Source organism: Glycine soja, chromosome 8, assembly GCF_004193775.1.
Source record: "Glycine soja cultivar W05 chromosome 8, ASM419377v2, whole genome shotgun sequence".
NCBI classification, from domain to species: Eukaryota; Viridiplantae; Streptophyta; class Magnoliopsida; order Fabales; family Fabaceae; genus Glycine; species Glycine soja.
In genome coordinates, this window is record NC_041009.1 from 20,303,761 (window position 1) to 20,325,494 (window position 21,734).

Consider the following 21,734-nt stretch of genomic DNA (forward strand, 5'->3'; position numbering starts at 1 on the left):
AATTAATATTAATATATAATCCTTATAGAATTAAAAGTATCTAACATTTTTAACTTGTAACATTCAAAGTTGCGCTATTTAAGAAACATAATTTTTTATACTTAAAAGTTATCATAGCATAAAAATAAATAAAAAATATCTCAATTAAATAGTGGTGAAAAAAAGTATAATAAAATAAAAGATAAAAAACTAACAATTCTTTTACTATTCCTAAGAAAATCATAAGAACGATAGCATTCTTTCCCTTTCAAAATGACAGTAATATTGCCTTACTTTCCCTACGTATTTCCGATGTTTTCCTAGGCTTCAATACTCGTAGTCGTAGGCCTGGCATAATCTGCTGGTAGGACAAACTTTTGCAGAAAGGAACAAGATGGGATACTGCTTACTTCCTATCCTGGATCTCCATTGAGTCAATTTGCTTCACTCTTAACATGGACTCATAACCAGGTTTACCCGTACTAAACTAAACATAGCAAGAGATTACAACCGAAATCTCATTATAAGAAGCAGAGCAGCTCACAATCACAATAGCAAGTTTTCTGGTTTATAGTAGTTTAGAAGTTAACCAATCAATAACAGAAAACAAAATACGGTTGATTTTATCAAATAGTAGAAATATACTAATTGAAGTCACACTACAACTTAACAGAAAACACTATAACTCGTATTGAAATTACTGGAGTGAGAAGCATGAAAACCAGATTAGAAAATATCTCCAATCTCATAATGCATGATGTGAACATAAGAATAAAAATAATTGCATAATAGTCATGACTTATTCAGGTATTAACCCTGCAAATGCAACAGCTATTTGATGTCACGATCTCCAAGAGAAAAATAACATAAATAAACTCTTCTGAAGTTTGAAGTAGCTACTATCAAAGAATGGCACAACCACCTCCACCTCGCTTGCGAAGTTCTTCATGTGCCTTCTCAAGATGTTCTCTGAGTTTTCGTATTTCATCATCTGATCTCATTTGAGCTAACATTGCATTCTCCTCCGCCTTAAGTCTTGCAGCTTGCTCTTCTGCCAATTGTTCCTCAAGCCTCATAGTTGCCTCCCTCAACTTTGATTCAACCTACAAAACCATATAAATTATTCCAAAACAAAAATATTAGGGGTAATGCGCCACTTATTATGTCAACACTGTCCAGTGCTTCGCCACATGTACTGGTGGGAGTCAGGACCTTCTTCAAGAGTACAAGCTTGGAACACCAAAAAGTAGAATGCATAAAAATAATGGCACAGCCATAGGCAAGCTGAAAATCAAAAGATCCTAGCCAGACGTATATGCTTCCCCATTACATCAACCAACTGGTGGGGCAGGACTACATTAAATATCTCATAGCCTTGGGAAAAAGGAAACTGTCCATCAGCTCACCCTTTTTAGCAATTTCAGCTAACTTGTCCTATGATCCTATCCAATTCTCGTATACAAAGATTGATCAAGCTTATATTTCTGGATTTTATTTCTTCATTTCAATGCCCAATCAGTGTAACAGACCTTACCACAAACATTCTAGGTGTCCCATATTTGTAAAAAAAAAAAAAAAAAAAACTTCGTACCCCATTGCCCAGAGGCTCTTCGCTATGCGAAGGTATGGGGGAGGGATGTTGTACGCAGCCTTACCCTTGCATATGCAAAGAGGCTGTTTCCGGATTCGAACCCATGACCAACAGGTCACCAAGGCACAACAACTTTACCGCTGCACCAGGGCTCGCCCCCATATTTGTAAAATCTAACAAAAATTGGAGATTACAAGATAACAACAGCTTTGATGTTCACCCTTTTACTCAATAATCATATCAAATTGACGTTGTCATTTTCTTGCTATACAAGATAACAACAGCTTTCCCTTTCTACTTGAGTAAAAGTTGGAGATAAGGTGTCCATTCTTTTAAAACTTTGATGTTCAGATACATCCTTCCTTAACACCTCCAACCCCCCACCCCCCACCCCCCCAAAAAAAAAGAGACAGAACTTCAGCCCCATTTTTCTACCTATCTTGCAGATGTCACATCATGTAAACCCATAGATAGAATAACAATATTTTACCAATGAGAAATTCCTAGATCCGATGCCCTGAAATTACATCTATGCAGACCTTCCAAATCATTTATAGCATAAGTGTGTCCTTTTAACATCTTAACCCAAGGTCAATTCATATATTGATATTTATTTGATAGACTCTTGGATTAGGCATGACAAGAATTTAAAGGAATAGAATGTAAGGAAGTCCCGCATCGCCTACCTCAATTCTTTGAGTCGAACTTATATATCTGTTGAATAATTTCACTTAATGCCAATTGGTTTTAAGATGGAAACTAACATAGAAAACAGAAAGAAAAGGTAGAAAGATTGATGTTTGTGTTCACAAGTGTAGACTACAAGAGAAAGAATCTCCTCTTACATGGGGTGTCCCCTTCTCCCAACTGAGAATGTCTCAGCTTCAGTTATTTTCCCAAAAGATGTCTTCCCATTACAATTTCTCCTGTTTGACTAAATAGCCTCCTTCACTACCACTGGAACCGTTTATAAATAATCCTTTAACCCTCTAAACTCCTTATTAAGAGCTCACTCATCCAGGAGTTATAAGGTTGACTTGGTAGTAAAAAGAGAAGGGAGAGAGGAAAAGGTCGTGGATTTGATTCTCTCTACTAATAAAAAACTAACAATTAATAACTAACATTTGTTGCAAAAAAAAAAAAAAGAGCTCACTCATGCCTAACCTATATACATGTGGATGAAAACATTACATGACTAACAATGGATGTACAAGTCTGTTCTATTCTTGTCGCAAATTCACAAGGCCCATTGATAATGTACATGTCTATGACCCATGAAACAGCAAAAACAAGATTGTCCCCCATAACTTAATCTATGATATTAAACAAGATTGAAGCAATATTAGATCCTTAAGATCACATCTTCATGTCAAAGCATCAAGACTAGTTTACCTGAATGAATGCAACTATTCAGTGAGTTTAAATACGAAGTAAATGCTGATTTTAATTAACCCAAATTGCTTATCATGCAATACGCAGCAATACATATGTGAAGCTGATATTGAAAATTAAATAACATAAAAGAAAGTATCACCATGTTTAACTGCAAGAAAAATAAGTTAAATGACATCAAATTAGATAAAATGGTTAATATAAAAAAACATGGACAAAAAAGGTACCATCTCAGTAATTCGTTTTAATTGTTCATCATATGTTTGCTGCATTTGCTTTTTAAACTCCAATATCTCTCCTTTTGAATATCCTTTTAAAGAATCAACCTCTCTTTGTTGGTTATGCAGCTCCATTGCTCCCTTCTGCAGTCAAATGAATGAATTGATGAATTCACTGATATCATATAATGTTTTCCAGGATTTGAAGTTTGCATAACTTTCACCTTCAGTTGAGTAAATAACTCATCTGTATAAGGTCGTCCACCATTACGAGATAAAACCATGTTTACAAAAGAGAGAAGTTGTTGAACTTGTCCAAAGCGCTTCCCTTCATCCTTAGTCTTGTTATCAAAAAGTACACAACGATTCTCACACAGAACAAGAATTTCCTACAGTATAGTTAGATTCAATATTTTAGTTGAAGATCAACAAAACTAGGAATTTCCCATTTGGGATTCGGCAGATGGACTTTCCTATAATCTGAGATATATTCAGGCAGGACAGAGTTATTCTAAAGAGTTATTCCAAAATGCAAACAAGGCAAGTTAAGCATTCTAAAGAATTCTGCAACTCGGATATCCTTCACTTTTTGTATAAGAAATACCAATAAGAAATTCATAACAAATACAAGAAGGACGCCCAGAGTAATACAAGAGCTAGATGACAAAGACAAGCCCATTAACTAAAAAGATTGCACCAATCTTTCTGCATATAAAAGTTTAAATCTCCACATAGCATCAGATGGGGGTTTAGGCCTGTTTGTTTGAGATTTTCTTAAGAAAAAATAAGTTTTAATTAAAAAATATATTTAACATTTATAATTAGATTGGTTTTAGAGGAAGAAAAAACACAAAAGCCCAAAATAAAACCAGTTTTATTACTTTACTCAGAAGTTAAAAAAGTAGCTTGTGGGGAAAAAAAACTATAAAACAAGCTATGTAATAAAAGTACATTTTTTTATTAAAAAAAAAGCTTATCCAAAAACGTGTAACGATTTGTGACACTTGGAAAATTAGTTCAACAATGCATGCTAAAGTTTTAGGTCATCCATTTATTGAGAGCGTAAATAAATTGTATGTATCTGTAAAAAAAAATACATTGGATGTACACATGTGCAACACTAACAATTTGCATATAAAAAATTTCCACAAAGACAAAATGAATTAACCAGAGTTTTGACCTAAAAATATAATATGTTCAAAGATTTGTGAGCTCATGATTCAGCTTAACCAGAAAACTAGCCTACAGTAACAGCTTACAACAAGGTTAAAAATCTAATGAATAGAAAAAGAATGCATTTAATCTAGAATGTTCATAGAAACCTTTAAAGGCTCTGGACATTCACGGCCTAAATAATCCTCAAGTGTCTCATCATTTTCTTCCAATTCATCTCCTCCAGTGAAGACCACAATCATGTAATCAACAATTTTGCTTCCAAATAATGTCTGCAAGCTCCGTAGAGCAGTTTCTTCTTCCTCAGTAAAGCGTGTTCTAACCGAGAACACTACAATGACAGCATGGATCCCATCCTTGGCCAAATCAATGCATTTGACAATTTCCTTACCAACAAACTCAGATCCGGCAGACAAATCAAATAATCCTGTGAAACTTTGTAGGTCAGATGGATGTGACAAAGTTTCCAAGAAACAATACAATCACATACATTCCTTAAATAATATGTTACCATGCCTTTACCTGGGGTGTCAATAACATTAACAATTTGTCCGTTGTTTAATTCTGTTGTTTTCAATTCACATGAGGTGGATACAGCAGAGGAGCTTGCCCTTGACTTGAAGGCCTTCCTTCCAAGAATGGTATTACCTGTTGCACTCTTGCCATTGCCGGTACGTCCAACTAAGACCACTGTCCGAACCTCATTAGATGAGGAAGTGAGCTCCCAATCATCATCAATAGAACTTCCACCCATCACAAATCCAGGTCACTGAAACAAAACTAGATATCCTGAACAGATTGTTTGGCTTACAGAAAAGGAGTGTTGGGAAAGAGAAGGACCTCTTCCTACCCTTATAAATATTAATGAAAGGGATGAGACTAAAGATATTAGAGTAATTTAATCAGTACAGACCAAAAAATTAAAAATCCTCCCATATTAAAAGGGGGACAAAAATTGTAGGAGAAGAATTTCAGTCCCATAAATAATTTTTCCTCTTCTCAATTCTAAATTTTTTAACCAAAGAGGAAAAATAAAAAATCCTCCCTTCTTCCCTTCAATCAAACACATGAGGAAAACATGGGTTATGGTTACAAAGAACAAACACGACAGACCCTGGCAGGAGTTTCTTTCCCTCGCTGTGTTAATATTTTAAAACAAAAAGATAGAGATCATCTAAGAGGCAACAGTTGAAATTTATTCCGCCAAGCAGGGATACCATGTAAATGTAAATGATGAAATATCGTAGATTAAAACAAAATTGAACTACAGAAAGTAGAAACCATGCTCTGCCAAGGAAAAATAAATATAATTAAATACAGTAATCGCCATGGATATCCAGAACACAAGGTAGAATTAGACTTTCTAACCTGTAGTGTAGGGAGAGCCTCTTCCAAGCAAGAAACAGTGTAAACACTAACCCAAACAGCACGAAAACGAGGATTCTCTGTATTATATATATATATATAATAGTTCACGAATGGTGTTTTTAGGAATTTTGTTTTCAACAATAGTATTTTTAAAGATTTTACTTAATCTTTTATATCTTTTTATAATGTCACTTTTTTTTTCCGATAAGTTTTGAATGTCACTTTTACATACATGATTTATGATTTATTTTTATGATTAAAATATGTTTCTATCATTCATTTAAAATATATATATTTAAAATTAATTTCTGATATTAAGTTATAACTTGTTAAACCCATCACTTTATATTATAAACAAATGATATATCATATACATTTTAAAAGTATGTTGGAATTTTGAAGATAAAATGTAATTCACAATTAGTTTATGATATTATAGCTTGTTAAATTATCTAGTTGATATTAAAGTTAGAGTGTTGCTAGGTGCACCCAGCATTATTGCTGGTGCACCCAGCATTCTTGAAAAATGTCAAAATTGTCCTGGCTTAGTTTTCCATTTCCGGATCAGTTTCATCCGGAAGTCTCTTACGGATCAACTTGATCTGTAAGAGGAAAAAAATTATAATATACTTTTAAATACAACATATTTATTTATAATATAATTAAATCTATTTTTTATTTTATTAAATATAATATATTCTTATAAATATTGATTTATTATAAATAATTAATTTTTTAATATATTTTTTTAGAATTAATTTGTTTAGAAGATGATATTAAAATACTTACTCAGTCCCATTATAATTATTATTTAAGGTTATTTTATACATATTAATAAAAATCAATAAATACATAAAAGATAATATCATAAAGAATTAATCATATCATTATTAATATTATAAAGAATATAAAAAAAATAATTAGTATTATATAAAAAATTAAAATACTAACTACTTTACAATACATTTTTTTACATGATCATTAGTATAAGTGGGAAAATTGTAATTATAAGAGAATTTAAAAATATTAGTACGTTATATACGATCTTAGATAACGAATGATGTCCATTTTTTGGTTAATTATTTTTTTTACACCCTTTTCAACTTCTTTATTTCAATTATATTTAAAGTTATAACACGCGTGTATATAGACACAAATGGAATACACAATCAATGAAAATAAATAAAACTAACATTAGTAATGAAAATAAATAAAACCAACAATACTCATGAAATGAGTTCATGTACAATATCTGTATATACAAGGAATATCAATGTAAAATATGTATATAAACTAAGCCTGATTAGTGCGCCGACTGCGCCTACACCTAACGTATACTAGATGGTCCTGTGTGACACTCCTGGCCAATCTGAGGCATTCTTCGATCACCTCATGTGTCGATGAGCTAGGCGTGACCACCCCTAGACTCAGATGGCGCTCCAACCGCTCAGCAATGTCATCACAAACTTCCTGTTACATACAAAACAAACTAATTACACAAATTATTATGCAAATATTGAGGTAAATGACGTAAATTATTAGTATTACTTACCACTGCATGTCTGGGCTCCTCCATAGATGTTGACAATGCTCCTGGCTCCGGCACGCGAGGGATATCCGCCTGCGGGGCCCGAGGGACGACTCGGGGCTGCGGGGCGTGACCATGAGGCAGAGGATCTACTGCGTGGCCTGGTGTCATGAAAGGATGAGAGATGCGGAAGAACCAGTCGATGTAGTCACTGGAACACGCCCCTGGCACCACGCACACCTCACCTGCAGGTACGATATGATCCTCGTAGTGCATCCACATGTCGTGTATATCATCATACGAGACCCATGAATCGACAGGAGGAGCAGGAATGGTCTGCGTGTAACCAAACTGTCGCACGATCCTCTCCGATCGGTAATACACAGCAATAGGCCCCCAACGCAAGAGACCGGAGTAGCATGACCTGACATGGAAGTCCCGGACCTCCCGATGCTCCCCATACGGGATCCAACAGACATCCGGAATTCGGAGTCGATCCAGGCACTCCCTATACGACGGCGTGCGAATGCTCTTCACGGTCTTCTTTGTCGCAATCCACCTGCACGCACGCGAAGAAGCCTCGTCGTAGTCCTGATCAGCGGTGGACTCCGCAATTGAGGAAAAGTGCTCGTAAATCCAGCACTACAGATGTAACATTCAAATTATAAACATTAATAATGAAAGTGTAACAAAATTTAAAGTTGAACATTGTTTAGCCTGAATGAATGAAAAACATATTTGTTACCTGCAGCAGTGTGATGTAACCGCCAAGCTGTCGATTGTGGCTCATGGATGCATCGTTCAGCTGGTCGTACATATGAACCAAAGCAGTCACTCCCCAAGCGTACCTCTCTGTCATACTGAGGTCACGAAGGGCCTCCAAGTAGACAACATGGACATTGGTTGCACTCTTGTTAGCAAACAGAGTGCAACCCAACAGGTGAAGAAGATATGCACGAGCCGCAGCTGTCCAATGACCTGCCTGGCATCGGTGCTGATATACTTCATGTACCCATTGTAGGCGTACCTACGGTCCGCGACACTGGACTGTCTCAGCCCTAGCAGACTCTGGAGACACCATCAACAAGTCCACCAGCATCTGAACCGCATCATCCACGTGCAAGGGCTCAAATGCGTGAAAGTCGCCTATAATGGGAAGATGGAGAAGAGACGAGACGTCGTCCAATGTGATGGTGAGCTCACCCACCGGGAGATGGAAACTAGACGTCTCCCGGTGCCACCGCTCCACAAACGCGGACAAAAGTCCCCAATCGCCGGTGTCTACCGAACACGCGATCAGAGGACTTAGTCCTGTACCAGTGATAAGTCCCTCAATGGCAGGGACAGACCTGCCTAAACTATGGACCTTCCTCCCATGCGAGGATAACTTCAATTCAGGATGCTCCTGAATTGAAGTATAAAAGGAACGCAAAATTCGTTAAAATTATCATTTAAAGGAAAACTAATAGTATAATTTACAAGTAACTAAAAATAAATAGTATAAATACCTCTCTCGTCCATACGCTGCAAGCAACATGATCCGTATACGCTGTCAGCACAGATGGGTCGCTCGGACCACCCGGAAATCCCTGAGGCTGATCCTCAGCCGCCTCTGCGCATGCGTCCGCAGGAATGTCCGCAGGAATGTCCTCCACAGCAGCTGGTGCCTCCATCGGGTCATCCTGAACATCTGGGTTAGGGATGACTGGCTCCTCGACGTGATCCGCAGTCACAGCGACTCGCTGCCTCCGTGCGGATGCAGTAGGTCGTCGACGCTGTGGAGCATCATCGGAATCATCATGATCTCCTCTGCCCACACCTCTGCGAGTGACCTGACCTAAGGCACGACCTAATCCTCTGTTCCTAACCATGATCTGCAAATGAGTACCGCAAAATCCATCACTCATTTCATTTTCTCAAATTTCATGAGTCTAACGCATATAGGACATTGATTTGGGACAACATGGTTTTGGTTGTGTTCGTCTCATTGATACTAACATCAGTAAAGTATGGACAATTTAATTCAGGCCAAAGAATGCACATAATTCAATGGATCAAAGAATTTAGGACTTTGTTGCAAGAATTAAGGGTGAAATTTTCCTTATGAGGATTAAATGGATTGTTTTTATAAATGTCTCCATGCATTAAATGGATTGAATGGATTGTTTATCTCTTCATTAAATTTTCCTTTTCGTCTATAACATTAATTATATTTGTGTATCAAGACTTTGATTGGCCAATGTTGAGCCAATCAGGAAGAGAGAGTTGACATGTAGAATGAATTATTCCATAGGTGTTGAATGAATTCACACATGGGAAGCAGGAACGGTTCAGGTTATGAAGTTGAAATGGTATCCATATTCTCTCATATTGAGTCCCCTGACAGATCACTTCATGACCATATAATTGAAGCTCTTGGCAAGCTCACTGTTGAACAAGAAATTTCTTATGTTACCAAAAAAAGTCATGAGAAATTAAAACAAGTTTTCATTTGTTGCTAAGAATGTTTAGTGTAGCCCAAAGTCAATTCAAGGATCTCGAGGTTGTGATTAAATTTAAAGTCCCTTTTATTAATTGAGAATTTGTGTTTTGTTTCTCTACCTTTTATGTTTTCAGTTTTTCAAATTTAATTGATGATTATGATAAGGTTTTGGGAATTGAATTAATATTAGCATTAGGTGATAGAATGGTTGCTTAATTGATGACCAAAATGCTTATTGCTCTAAAGTTTGATATAAAACCATTTGTATGGAATAGTTGGTTCATCATTTGTGATATTATATTATAGTCGACCATGTGGCTTAGAGTTCTAAATAACTTAAGGTTTTGGGATAGTTGGTTCATGATTCCAAATGCATTTCTTCACATACAGGCTCAGAGGTTCTAAGCAAACTACCATCATGCCAAATTCCCAGTTCTATCATGTCAAATTCCTATTTCCTAGTTTAATCCATTAATTGCAAGTATTTGCATCTATCTAAGGTATGAATTTAGGTAGAAGAAGCTGCAGATTGTTATTCATTGTTGTTCTCCTCTAATTTGGATTTAGGTACAAGAAGCTGCACATTGTTATTCATTGTTGTTCTCCTTTAATTTGGATTTAGGTACAAGAAGCTGCACATTGTTATTTATTGTTGTTCTCCTCTAATTTAGGTACAAGAAGTTGCAGATTGTTATCTAAGGTATGAAATTAGGTACAAGAAGCTGCAGATTGTTACTCACAAGTATTTGCATCAATCATATTGGTCATAACTTAGTTAAAGGAAGTACATGGAAGTTGGCTTATATGGAAGCACATGGAAGTTAGCTTATAGGGATATCAATCATTAGCATACATTCATGGAAATTTGTATGAAATAGTAGATATTCATGACACTATTTATCAAATATTTAGCATACATTCAGAGGTATCAAATAATATTTGGCAATTTTTGAATTAAAATCAAACTGTGAGTTTTACGGATTAGGTGATCCGTAAAGTATGTTGAGTATTTTACGGATCAACTGATCCGTAAACTACCCAACATACCTTACGGATCAAGTGATCTGTAAGCATCTTTCGGATCAAGTTGATCCGGAAAATGTTTACGGATCACTTGATCTGTAAAGCTCCCAGCGATTTCCGACAGCGTTTTCCGCCATCACCGACAACATTGGAGCAAAAAAAAGTCAAGTTCACGGGCCTGACCTCGACGGTGGACGTAGGAAGAAGAAGCAGCAAGAAGAAGCAGGAAGAAGAAGATGTAGGAAGCTTCCTCGCACCACCACCGCACCTCCTCAACGAAGAAGAAGAAGAGCCACAAAGAAGACGCGGGAAGAAGAAGCAGGAAGAAGAAGAAATGTGATGAAGCAGGAAGATGAAGAAGCAGGAAGAAAAAGGAGAGAGCTGATCCGAAAGAAGAAGAAAAGCGCAAACGCGGGAAGAGAGAGAGAGGTTACGTTTTTTTTTAAATTAAGGAAGGACATTTTTGCCTTTTCACACTAATTGCTGGGTGCACCAGCAAAACTGCTGGGTGCACCTAGCAGCACTCTTAAAGTTATAATAAAACATATCTTATGCATGAAAATGAAAATTACGATCCACTAGATTTTAAACCCATATTGAATGCGGGTTTAATTAAATTGTATATATTTTTTATATTTATGTTTTATATTTATATAAAATATGTATATGTATACATTAATAAAAAATAATTTTAAAATATTTAGTAGTATATTAAATACAATTATATAAAATATTATATAATAAAATAATAATATATTCAATAATATTAGATACGTATCTATTTGCGGTGATAATTTTATAAATGTTCAAAATTGACAAAATAAAATATATGGCAAGGAACTTTGTTATTAGCGCATATTTCTTTATTTGTTGTAAAATTAAATTCTAGCATTGAAAGACTTTTTTAACCACAGTAAAATTGTCTTTATTCTTAAAGACCACAAAATTATTAATGGAATATGTTAATCCTTCCTCCATTCTTTTTAACTTATGTTCAACTTTGCTTGATATAGTAGCATGGACATAATTACTCCGGAGAAAAATACAAAAAACTAGCATTAAAAATTATATTGTATGGTATAATTCAAGTGGAAAATAGGAGTAGATACATCTTCATCAATTAACATTATGTCAATGCTAATTAATTCTTTTTTTCAATTAATATTAAGAGTGTCTCGTAATCACAAAACTCAGAATATATATATATATATATATATATATATATATATATATATATAAAGGTGTAAAAAGTGATTAATAAAATTGTTAATTTTAATGGTTGAAAATTGTTACTTACTTCTTTGTAGTGTTATTGACTTGTTGCAATTAAAAATTGTTTCTTCATGATTGTTGATTATCCTTTGTTTCTTGATTATGATTGAAGGTAACATTGGTTACTAATATAAATAGTAGTAGTATTAAAAGGATGCAAAAGCCAAAAGGTAAACTCTATCAATTTAAAATTCAAACATGATAAAGTTTATATAAGGAGGAGTAATTACACCAGTAACTTAGGCAAAACAGGTATATATTGATCTTGGAAATAGATTTGAAGTGAAGGTTCAGATCTATCGTCTACATAAGAAACTAGCAGGAATAGGAAAACTAAAATTGCAAACACGCCTCAAATGAAGAAGCCTTATTTAGACTAAAAAGTGCATTCTAGAGTTTGCGTAAAATGAGATGAGCCCCACGCTCAGGCTGAAGAGTGATAATAAAGGAGGGGGCATGAGCATAGGAGGGGGAAAAATGGAGGGAGAAACGTTGCAGGATCATTGACACAGCTACTTTTGCTTCTAACAAGCCAAAGTTTTGTCCTATGCAGAGTCGAGGACCCCATCCAAATGGCAAGTAGGAAAGCTTGCCTTTTGTTGCCTTTGATACTCCTTCCGAGAATCTTTCTGGGTTGAATTCCCCGGCATCATCTCCCCAAAACTCCTTATCCTGGTGTAGCATTGACACAGGTACAACAAGCTCCACTCCTGCGGGAATTGTAAGCTCTCCAAGTTTTGTATCTTTACGAAGATACCGAGCGAACATAACCACTGGTGGGTATAATCTGAGACTCTCCTGTAGAATCATCGACACCTGTAGTGTAGGACGATGATTAGGGTGAACTGAAATGAATCAAGCCATTAATTAATTAATTATGTTACTTACAATTTTCAGTTGACCAATCCTTTCATAATCTGGCTTTTCATTCCCGAACACTTGGAAAACCTCCTCCCTAGCCTTTTCTTGCCAATCTGGATGCCTGCTTAATAACAACAATGTCCAGACCAGCAATTCTGCATTTGCTTCCTGCCCTGCCAAGTAAAATAGCTTCACTTCTTCCACTACTTCCCTTAAACTCATTCCTCCACCACTACTTTTTTCAGATTCCTTGTAATTTGATTCCAAGAGTATGCCTAACAAGTCATTGTTAGTAGGCTCCCCTGCTTTGATTGCTTTTAATCTTCGGTTGATGATTACCATAAGTGATTCTCGTATTTCTTTGTCAATTGCTTTCATCCTCCTGTTGGTATGCGTTGGCAGAAACCTACCAAATACCCATGATTAAAATCTCTACTTTTAGTTTCATTCTGTATCTGATGGAATGCATGTCATTTCTGAAAATACATCTTATGAATTTATCTTAATGTACGTCATAGTGCAACATGCTTTCTCCTGGAACTGAATATGCCCCAGAACATAAATGAATTTAATTCTAGTTCCAAAACAAATGTAGTCTTACCTGTAACCTGGAATGAAAGCAAACTTAAAGAGCGTCATTGTAAGCTGAATCATTTCCCTTTGAAGTTCGAATATTTTTTTCCCTTCTTGATAGCTACTTCCAAAGCCTGCACGAGCAAGAACGTCGCTTGACACGTTTTGGACAAAAGGCCACACATCTAACTCACAAGACCCATTAGACGAAGATAACAAACTCTCCCATTTGCTGATCAAATCATCGCAACTCTGGCAAAATATCGGTACCAAGAGCTGTGGCAATTTTCATGAAGACCATATTAAATGCATTAACATCACTCATAAAGAAGTAATCGCTATTTTTAAATATAATACAACGGTAATGTAATGACAGCGAGTGAGAGACGAAGGACAAACTAACCTTCATTTTCTCTACATTGAATGCTGGACTCACGATCTTTCTGTGTTTAGCCCACTTGTCGCCATCATAATTTGCAAACCCTGATGCTAGAAGCTTGAAAAGTGGACTAGTGTCGGGCTTTTGAAAATCATAGACCTTAGTAGCCATTTCTTTGAATTTGTCAGGATCCAAGATGAATACCCTTGGTGTTGGACCAAGCCACATAAATGAACTCTTACCTGAATTTAATATTTATAATAATCAGAAGTTGTTTAAAAGGAAAAGGCAAACAAAACATCATGTGGTATTCGAGTGAGTGGAGTGACTGACCGTATTTAGCGATGGTGTGAACAACGTAAGGCAACACACGGGGCGCAATGTCATTAGAGTGAGGATCCATAGGTTTGGATTTGGCTTCCTTAATCATCTTAACCATATCTCTGATGTCTCCAATCAAAGGGCGGTAGGAATTTCCTTGGATACCCTGCTCCTTGAGACGCCTCTCTATCCTCTTGGGTCTCAGCCACACCCAGTTGAGTGCATTCCAAAACCACCATATTAGCACCGTAGCAATCACAGTAATGATAGCAAATGTAGTAATTGGAGTCAAATTGAGTCCTAATCCTCCCATGGTCACCTGTTCTGTGCCAGACATAAGCATAACCCAGATGAAACTAGCTAGCTAGCTTTTTAGTTCACCCTCATCATCCCCCTCTTCCAATGACAATTATAATGGAAAACACTTCAGTATTTTGAATAATTAAAAAACAAAAGGCCTCCCCACGAGAGCCATGCACGATGCAGTATAATAATATAATAATGAGTATGATATGTATATATTTATTTATATTAAAATACTCAAAAGCATAGTGGCATGACTTCCTCGCGTTGCACGTCATAGATACTTTAATTATGCTTTTAGTCCTCAAGCAAAAATTCGCATTTTTAAGTCTCTTAAATTTCAAAAATTATCTTTTCAGTTTCTCTCTTCGAATAAAAACTGGTGTTTTTTAATTCTTCAAATTCTGACCGAGAGGCTTTAAAGAGTGTTTTTGGAATTTAAAAACTAGAAAATGATTTTTATTATGAAAGAAAATGAAAAGAAAGAGTTAATCTTTTTCCTTTTATTTAGTTGTGTAAAAACTAAAAAGTGATATATATATATATATATATATATATATTAATTATGTGATAATAACATAAATATTTTTAATAAAAAACTCAAATATAATTTTGATCTTCGATAAAAATTGAATTTTATAATTTGTCTCTAATAAAAGAAATTTGACTTTTGATTCTTAACAAAATATTTTGTATTTTGTTACATTAATTCTATTACTTGAAATATCATCATTTAATGGTAAACATATGATCATTGTGATAAAAAAATTTCCGCGACTCAAAGATAAATTCAAAAATATTTTAAGAATCACTTAATAGAACCAACATGGTAACAAAAACGAAGTACAAAATAAAAAGATTTCCAAGGATCAAATTAAAGTCCAAAAAAATTATTAGGAACTAAAAGGTGAAATCTAAAAATTTTCAGGAACTAAAAATATATTTAAGTCTGATAAAAAGTGTGTAGAACTAAGGCTAATTTGGCCTTATGTTATGTAGTCCACTTTTCTTCTTGCTTTCTTTCAATTACTAAAGGATTGAGATAATTTGGTTATGGGTCTCACATTTTAGTATATATACTTATATAATCTTTATGTTTTAGTCCCTTAGATACGTTACCACAAGTGTCATGATCCATTTTTGGATTGTGATCGACCCACAAAGTTTCTCTTAGCCTAAGGATAAAACCACACTAAAATACAAATAGAAAACAAATAAGCAAGATTACCAAAAATCCGCCGGAGTCTCTCCAAAAATACAATACTCATGTTGATTCACTTGTGAAACCATTCAAAATATATACAAATATTCAAGTACTTCAACCATAAGTCATGTAGATCATACATAGTAATTACAGTAACTTTTTAAAACATCATATTTTATCATGTTCACATGGTATGATCACCAATAACTCAATGAAGAGATCTAGATTGTTCATATCTCTATCCCTATACCTAATAGTTGCTTCATATTGGAATGACCAAAATCCTAACCATAGGATGCAATGAATACCTACTGAAAATATTAACAAATTCATGGGTAAATCAATAAATGCCAAAAAGTATGATACTCAACCACTTGAGAATCCAAGGGAAAAGAAAAATAACGGGGGTAAGTCATAGAGACTTAGTGAAAGCATAATAAGTAAAATGGGCAGGAAAGAGAAAGCAAACCTGACACGAGTATTTACATTCAAATAAGAGCTTACGATGACAATTTAATAAAGGTAAAATACAACCCAACCCACTTTGTAAAATTGATTTGTTTTTCTCTTGGGAAAAAATATGGAATATAAATATAATCATAATCAAGAATATAACTTTTATATGAAATTACGCAACATATACTCATAGTGGTTTGCACATAAAGAACCACATTAATACAAAATGACAAACAATAATCTTAATCTAATACATTGAATGTCAGTCGTTGGCTAGGGTAGGAGATCTTATAAAGTCTTCCACCATGGGAAAGAAACTTTTAGCCCTTAGATTGCCTCATTTTTAAATTTATGGCTGAAATTTTATTTTACCTTTTTTTCCTTCTTTAATATCCTTCATTTCCCAATATATCCGACATTCTTCAACACAAATCCAATCTCATCCACCCCGCCCCCCGTCGCTTGACCTTGCTATGCACAACCATACATGGCTATGATGAGGTCACAAAAACCACCACGCACGCACAACCACAAAGGGCATGGTTCAAAATGGGTAGCGATAGCTTTTGCGGTGTGGTTCACGATGGGTTTATGATGCAGTTTGTGGTGGGATTTTATGATGTAGTTTTTGGTGCGATTCACGATGTGTTTTAGACAGGGTTTGTGATATGATTTATGGTGGGGGTTTTGCGACAGTTCATAATAGGTTTCATAGAGGTTGCACAAACAAGGTTCACAATGTGATTTGCTATGGTTTACAATGTGATTCATAGCAATTTCAAGACAGGTGAGTGGCGGGCTTGTGGGTTCGAGGTGGTGGCACCACGAGAGAGGAGACAAACAAATCTTCTATAGTCAACGCAAGGGAGAGAAGCAACACGACGACACCACTAATGACAGAGAAAAAGAACGAGACAAGGAAAGATTAGACAAATTGATAAAAAGAAAAGAAGAAAAATAAATAAACATTCTATTCATTCATTTTAAAAATGAGTAAATTTGACGAGTAAAAATTATTTTCTCATGGTAGGAGACTTGATAGGGTCTCCCTCTAGCCAACACTTGAATGTCATATAACATAACGTTAAAACCAATAACTACTCTTTTAAGAACTCATTAAAAATCACAATTCAAGAATAACAAACTTTCTTTCTATTGTGTGCATATATGACCACATAATCTATTCGTTGTAACAACGATATTATAGGCACTATGGGTACACAACCTATAGGTTGCATTTCTTTATGTTGCACAAATAAAGCTTACTTTTGATTTTATTTTCTCAAGTTTTTGGTTTCGAAATCATAAGTTCTATTCAAAGTTGCGCTTTCCTTCTAAAGTACTTAGGCATGGCAATGGGGCCCAAATCCGCGGGGCCCGTCCCGGACCTGCCCCGATTTTGACAGGGAAAACCTGAATTGACCGAGGTCAGGGTTGGGTTCGGGTTTTCCCCAATATCCAAAGTCGGGTTCGGGGTCGGGGATGAGATTACTAATACCAGACTCGAACTTGTCCATGAACCTGCCCCGCTAATAATTAATTAACAAAAATATCATTACATATACATAACACACTAATACATGGAACTATTGGATTGAATTTTATGCTACTGTTGCGATTGAATTTTATGTTGTCATGTACAATATAAAAATATGTTATGATTGCTATTTAAAATTGTATTTTTTATTCTATGATAAAATATATTTTTTATAGAAATTTATAAGCATGTCGGAGGCGGGGCGGGGAAAACCCGACCCTGTTGGGGGCGGGGATGAGGGTAAATCTACACCCCCATTGTGTTTCGAGGGTGGGGACGGGGTAAGCAAAACTCAACCCCAATCCGCCACGCTATCATGCCTAGAAGTACTTGAAGAAGTATAATAATTTAATGTTAAAAATCAAAATACTGCTTCAAAAGCTACTTTAAAAATCACATATTTTGTTCTTTACTAATTATGGTTTTTGTTTATCTAATACCAAGTAGATTTTGCTTATAATCTTCAATTTTTTTTTATAAAAAAAAACCTTTGAATGAAATATTAGGGCTTGTGTTGTGGTGGTTTTTAGTTTTGAATTTCTAAATTTTTAAAAATAATAAATAATTTTTATTTTTATTTTCAAAAAAGTTGAAACTAGAATTAAAAATATGATTAGTTTCAAATATACTCATTTTAAAAGTTTCATATTGCATTAAAATTAGTTTTAGAGTATTTTGTGTGGTGATAACGACAACGGTGATAATGGTAATATTAATAACATCAGTGACAATAAAGATATTAGTGATGGTCGCAGTGACAATGGTGGGGGTGATGATGAAGGTGACATTGATGGTGGTGGCAACCAATGGTGACGATGTTGGTGGTGGTGACAACAATGACGACGGTGGTAACAAGTGGTGGTGGCAGCGACGATGACAATAATGGTAGAAATATCACTAGTAGTGGTAATAATGACAGTGGTGGAGACACTAATAGTGGTGGAAGTGATGGGAATGACGGTGATCCTTAGTGTTTTTATTTTGTTGAACAAGGTTTTCCATAACCTTAAAATATGTATGCAACAAGTATATGCAAATGAGAAGTAATAAAGAAGGATACAACACATAAAAAGTATATTGGCTGACCCATACCAGGGCTATGTCTAGTACTTACACCTGTAGGCTTTCTTCACCAAGGACAAAACATCTAACACATGGTATTCTTTCTTCTAAAGCCTACACGGGATCCTACACCCAATATTCCAAACCCTTAGAGTTTTCACCTAGTATTCTTTGTTAGCCTTGGCAGGCTACACTATTACATCATTGATAAGCGTACCAATCGATGTAGTATTTTAAAATGAGTACAAGGTCATGTCAACATATATTATCCTATTTGTGCACATTTTCATTGAGATAATGGTAAACTAATTTAATTGTTGTAAGTGTATAAATAAATTTTAGTTTAAGGTAACACAACTAAGGAACAAAATGGCTAAATATCAATGAAGTATAAACAACAAACAATTGGTATGCAAGGGTTTTATACAATGTAATGAAAGCGTTGAGGGGTTTGATACCATTAAGCTAACAACTTTAGTAATGTAGTGATATCTCTTCATTCATCAATGACTATAATGCTACCTCGACATACTAGAATTGTCTAGTTATGTTTCCTCAAGTGAAAGGGACCAAGTTATTTAATTAAACTCCTAATTCTTTAACGAGCTAATGTAACTAACTTGATTATAAGATCAGAGGTTGCAAGAGGATAATAAATATTACTCTATTTCTAGCCATAATATTCATCGGACACCATCTTCAGTTCTTAGTTTTAAAAGCATTTTCTAATGATATTTAAACTATACAAATCATGCATATGTGCGAGCAATCCAACAACAAGCATTAAACACAACATATAAGTATAAACATTAGATTAAATACTGAATAAATAATAGAAGTGATTACGTGAGAGTAATTTCATACACCAAATTCCCCTGCAAGAATAAAACTAGTCCATCATTATCATAAGACTAATAAAAGGCATCTTGAACTCAAGGGAGTTACAAATGGAAGAGGAATAAAGCTAGAGTGTGGAGGTGCATCATAGAACCCCTAGATGGACTACCCAATCCGACTGTTATTCCTTCAAAGGGATCACATCACAACACTTGTTTTGCTTCATGATTGCAATTCCTTTCAACCAGTTATTCATTCATTCGACCGCTCATGGGTTTCTCAATGGAATAAATTATTGTGTGATTAAAGGTTCACTCATCCAATTGCCTCTTTTCCTATTCCCAATCACATAATGCCTTAAACATATACCACCTTGGATACATTTCTATTTTCTACACTTTTGCTTCCCCTATTGCCTAAGGCTAAACTAATTGTTTTCATATTTTTGCTTTTATTTGAGGGAGCTTCAGATTCCATTTCCCTAGTACAAGCATCCAATTGTTTTGATTGTGGACAAAGGGAAACTTATGGAGGAAAAAGAAGGGTAATATGGGGTTACTATAAATTTTGGAGGTGCAGGAAACAAAAAATGGGGTGCAAGAAGCAAAGGCCCTCTTGATCATCATTGGGTCATTGTTGTTGTGTTGTTGACAGCCCACTACTTGGAGGACTATTTTTCCTACACCATTCAATTTTTTTTACACCCAACATATTTTAAAAAAATTCCAAATTTATCATTCTTTACTTCTTTGTTCATTCCTTTTTCTTAGTAAGTCTTAAATTTGTGACTTTTGCGTTATTAGCATGACACTCTAATCAACTGAGCTAATAGGTCAATTATGTTAAAAAATAATTAACGTCGTTATATATATCATTAAAATTTCTAATGTATATTTAATACACATAAGTTTACATAATAAATTTTGTAACAGTTAAATTTGATCTAATAATGTAAAAATTTAATAATAATTTTGATCTAATAATATTTTTTACATATATAAATTTTAAATAAAAATCATAGATTTAATAAAAATTTATATATGCAAAAAAATACATTATTAAATCAAAATTTATTATGTAAATTAAATATACATTACAAATTTTAATATAATATATAACGATATTAATAATTTTTTAACATAATTAACTTATTAACTTAATTAGTTAAAATGTCGTATTAAGAGTGAATAGACAATTTAGTCCCTGAGATTGTACCCATTTTGCATATTAGTCCATAACTTAATATTAAATTCAAAATAGTCTCTATCTTTGCAAAAGTGTTGCAAAATAGTCCTTCCGTTAAATTTTAAAGTAACGCCGTTAGTGAGGTCAATTTTAGTGCCACGTGGACTATCCAACGTGGCACTAAAGGATGACGTGGCATGACACGTGGACGTGCCTCCTAAAAGATGCCACGTCATTTGATGATAACAAAATGAGTAAATAGGCAATTTAGTCCCTGACTTTGTACCCTTGTTGCATATTAGTCCCTAACTTAATGAAAAATTCAAAATAGTCCCTATTTTTTGCATAAGTGTTGCAAAATAGTCCCTAACTTAAAAGATGCCGGAAATCGTGCTTAAAGTGTGCATGCATTGCAAAGGTTGTGCCTAGCACGATTTCTGGCAGCGCAGATTCCTCCTTGGATTCCTTGTCATCTTTTGATTCCTCTGGTTTTTTCTCTTTTTCTTTCTTTTCTTCTTCATTTGCTTTTTTTTCCTTCACTTTGTTTTCCTTTGGTTTTTTCTCTTCATATTCAAAACACACACAAAAAAAAATCAGAACCCGGAATGATATATTGATGGTAATTGAAGAAAAAAAAGAGGAAAAGATAATGGTTATGCAGACCTCGCCCATTGGTGTTGACGGCTACAAAGATAAGGTTATTACTGTGGATTTTTGGTTCTTTTTATTTGTGCACGTGTGTCTGAGTTCTTTTTCGTATATATGCCTCAATTGGTTCAGAACCATCAAATTTGAAGAAGCCACTCATTCTATCATCATCAAATGATGTGGCACTAAAATTGACCTCACTAACAACATCACTTTAAAATTTAACGAAAGGACTATTTTGCAATACTTATGCAAAAGATAGGGACTATTTTGAATTTTTCATTAAGTTAGGGACTAATATGCAACAAGGATACAAAGTTAGGGACTAAATTGTCTATTTAC

The 21,734-nt window shown here is 34.7% G+C and overlaps 3 protein-coding genes across 3 annotated transcripts; all 3 read right to left on the reverse strand.

Annotated features, from left to right (window-relative positions):
• Positions 1 to 645: 645 nt before the first annotated feature.
• LOC114422644 (immune-associated nucleotide-binding protein 9-like) lies at positions 646 to 5,818 on the reverse strand. The gene is made up of 6 exons (XM_028389114.1): positions 5,722 to 5,818; positions 4,876 to 5,122; positions 4,503 to 4,780; positions 3,405 to 3,569; positions 3,190 to 3,324; positions 646 to 1,082 (listed from the first exon to the last, which is right to left on the reverse strand). The coding sequence occupies exons 2-6, from the start codon at positions 5,105 to 5,107 to the stop codon at positions 882 to 884; spliced, it is 1,011 nt and encodes a 336-aa protein (XP_028244915.1). The 5' UTR covers positions 5,108 to 5,122; positions 5,722 to 5,818; the 3' UTR covers positions 646 to 881.
• A 1,196-nt stretch (positions 5,819 to 7,014) lies between these two features.
• Positions 7,015 to 9,156, reverse strand: LOC114424001 (protein MAIN-LIKE 1-like). Its single transcript, XM_028390886.1, has 5 exons — positions 8,758 to 9,156; positions 8,298 to 8,654; positions 7,995 to 8,231; positions 7,274 to 7,891; positions 7,015 to 7,191 (listed from the first exon to the last, which is right to left on the reverse strand). The coding sequence occupies exons 1-5, from the start codon at positions 9,154 to 9,156 to the stop codon at positions 7,015 to 7,017; spliced, it is 1,788 nt and encodes a 595-aa protein (XP_028246687.1).
• A 3,038-nt stretch (positions 9,157 to 12,194) lies between these two features.
• LOC114422645 (cytochrome P450 72A15-like) lies at positions 12,195 to 14,568 on the reverse strand. Its single transcript, XM_028389115.1, has 5 exons — positions 14,173 to 14,568; positions 13,864 to 14,081; positions 13,489 to 13,736; positions 12,915 to 13,293; positions 12,195 to 12,842 (listed from the first exon to the last, which is right to left on the reverse strand). The coding sequence occupies exons 1-5, from the start codon at positions 14,501 to 14,503 to the stop codon at positions 12,417 to 12,419; spliced, it is 1,602 nt and encodes a 533-aa protein (XP_028244916.1). The 5' UTR covers positions 14,504 to 14,568; the 3' UTR covers positions 12,195 to 12,416.
• Positions 14,569 to 21,734: the final 7,166 nt, after the last annotated feature.